General features: G+C 48.5%; 1 protein-coding gene across 1 annotated transcript; it reads left to right on the top strand.

Moving 5' to 3' along the window:
• Positions 1 to 499: 499 nt before the first annotated feature.
• LOC105557008 lies at positions 500 to 1,462 on the top strand. The gene is made up of 2 exons (XM_012004132.1): positions 500 to 1,144; positions 1,241 to 1,462. Exons 1-2 carry the CDS (start codon positions 500 to 502, stop codon positions 1,460 to 1,462), a joined length of 867 nt encoding a protein of 288 aa, XP_011859522.1.
• The last annotated feature ends 1,026 nt before the right edge of the window (positions 1,463 to 2,488 follow it).

A 2,488-nucleotide genomic window follows, 5' to 3' on the forward strand; every position in this document is an offset into this window, starting at 1 on the left:
CCCCCCCCCCCCCGCTCGCGTCCGGGTCCCGCTAGCGAATAGGCCCGGTGTAGCCCCTGCCTGTCGTAAGAGGCGACTCAAAGGGGTGGAGAAGAAGAGGAAAGAGCGGGGGAGGACGAGCGCGAAGGCCCGCCAAATCAACGGCGGGCCGGGTGCGGGGGGCGGTGCAGATGTAATGACTCCGTCAATTCCCGGCCGCCCCCAAGTAAAAAGCACCGCGCAGACCACCGTAGGGTTTTAGTGGGTAGGCGACGCGCCCGGCGTGTCTGCCGGGCGCACTCCGATCGACACTAGGAGGGCAGTCCCACATAACCCGGGCCACTTGTAAACTCCCTTCCCATGGGGGGCCCGGGTATCCATAAAGGATTTCCCTACGAAAAAAAAAATCGCTGCCGTTCGACAGCGCTTCTGGCCCCTGTCATTAAGATCGGTCACTCGTCACATAATTCGAAAGTGCATACCCTGCTTTAAGGTCAAGCCAGCCTCGTCGGAGGCAATAATGGGGGATCTCCCGGCAAATAGAGTCAGGCCCTCGAGACCATTTTCTTACGCCGGTGTTAATTACGCCGGTCCAATTTTTATCCGCGAAGGCAAAAGGCGCAACGCTCAAAATATTAAAACTTATATAGCCGTGTTTGTATGTTTCGCGACCAAGGCGGTGCATCTCGAGCTCGTTGGAGATCTAACCACGGACTCCTTCCTCGGCGCTCTCAAGCGATTTCTGTCCCGACGCGGAAAGGCCATAACCCTCTACTCCGACAACGGCACCGCCTTCGTTGGCGCAGCTCGCGAACTAAAAGAGATACATCAGTTTCTCTCGCAGGACGACGTTCAGTCGGACATTAGAAAATTCCTGTTGGAATCGCATATTTCCTGGGAATTTATTCCTCCCAATGCCCCGCATTTCGGTGGGCTTTGGGAGGCGGCCGTCAAATCGGCGAAGCATCACATGTATCGTATCATAGGCAACGCACACCTGTCCTACGAAGAAATGCTAACATTGTTATGTGAGATTGAGGCAATATTAAACCCGCGACCAATAACGCCGCTATCAGCGGACCCCAACGACATTAATTGCTTAACACCAGGGCATTTCCTGATCGGCGAGGAATTGAACAGTTTTCCTCGTCTAGACATCACCGACGTAAACGAGAATTGTCTCAGTAGATGGTAACGGGTGGAGTTACTGCGTCAAAATTTTTGGAAGCGCTGGAGCATTGAATATTTGTCTCAATTGCAGCAAAAGTCAAAGTGGATGTCTAGCAAGGGTGCTCAGTTGCAGGCAGGTCAACTCGTGTTAATCAAGCAACAAGGGTTAGCCCCTCTTTTATGGAAGACGGGCCGAATTCAAGATCTGCACACCGGCGGCGATGGTGTGACTAGATCGGCTACCGTGAAAACCTCCAATGGTTTACTAATGCGTCCCTTGTCTAAGCTGTGCATTCTACCAATAGAGAGCTAATTGCTCACGCGAAACATACGATTTTATTTACTATATTTAGATTAGTTGAGTCTCTATTTAGATTAGTTGCGTCTCTATTCATTATACTTTCTTTATGTCACATGCGCTTAGTTCTAAGTTTATTAACTTCATTAATTTCTAAGTCTTCGTTATATCTCTTTCATTGCGTTCTAATCAATATTTACGTCATGACGGTGGATCCACGATTTACCTCAGATTATAATTACTCGCTCTCCCGTCCTGACTCATTAGGAGTACAGATCTGCATGACTGTTCTTGTATTTATGGCGGTCTTTCAAGGCGGGCAGTGTACGATTCACGCATCGCACGAGCGAGATTGCCTTAAATATTCGCGCCAAACCTGCAGGCGTCCGCGCGTCTTCGTTTATTTCCGCGCTCGCACGGCAACGGCCGCTGGGCCCTCACCCCCCATTTTTTCACTTGTTTTTCCGTTGTTCCCCTCTTGCGTCAGCGACGCGCACGATCCTGCAGTTCGACACCAACCACGAATGTCGCCGGTTCTATCTCTCTGTTGTATTCACGTGAAATAAAGTGTTGCTAACAGAAATTAAATTAGTGGAAGCCAATTTCCACGATCACGCCGCGAGATCCATAAGTATCTCGCACGCGAGGAAGCGAATTATTTCGTACAATAACTCAAGAACTAATCAACCGAATATTAATAAATTATATGAAATAGGGGTAGAAAAGACTGGAAAGAATAATAGAATTAGAAATAGCCCGATATATCAAAATTTGCAAAAGTTAGAGCAACCACGGACATTTCTAAAAAATTTCAAGATTTTTTCAAAAAGAAACCCGTTTACCGATATCGCAAAAATCAATACCAACCTTCCTTTAGTGATTCTCGGCGTTTAAAAAAAAATTAGCCCGATATCTCAAAATTTACGGATGTTAGTGCAACCACAGACGAACATTCGAATGCGTACACACACACACACACACACACGCACACACGCACACACGCACACACGCACACACGCACACACGCACACACGCACACAC

The sequence above is a fragment of the Vollenhovia emeryi genome, unplaced genomic scaffold (assembly GCF_000949405.1).
Source record: "Vollenhovia emeryi isolate VEMERY1.0 unplaced genomic scaffold, V.emery_V1.0 DF939655.1, whole genome shotgun sequence".
In the NCBI taxonomy this organism is placed as follows: Eukaryota; Metazoa; Arthropoda; class Insecta; order Hymenoptera; family Formicidae; genus Vollenhovia; species Vollenhovia emeryi.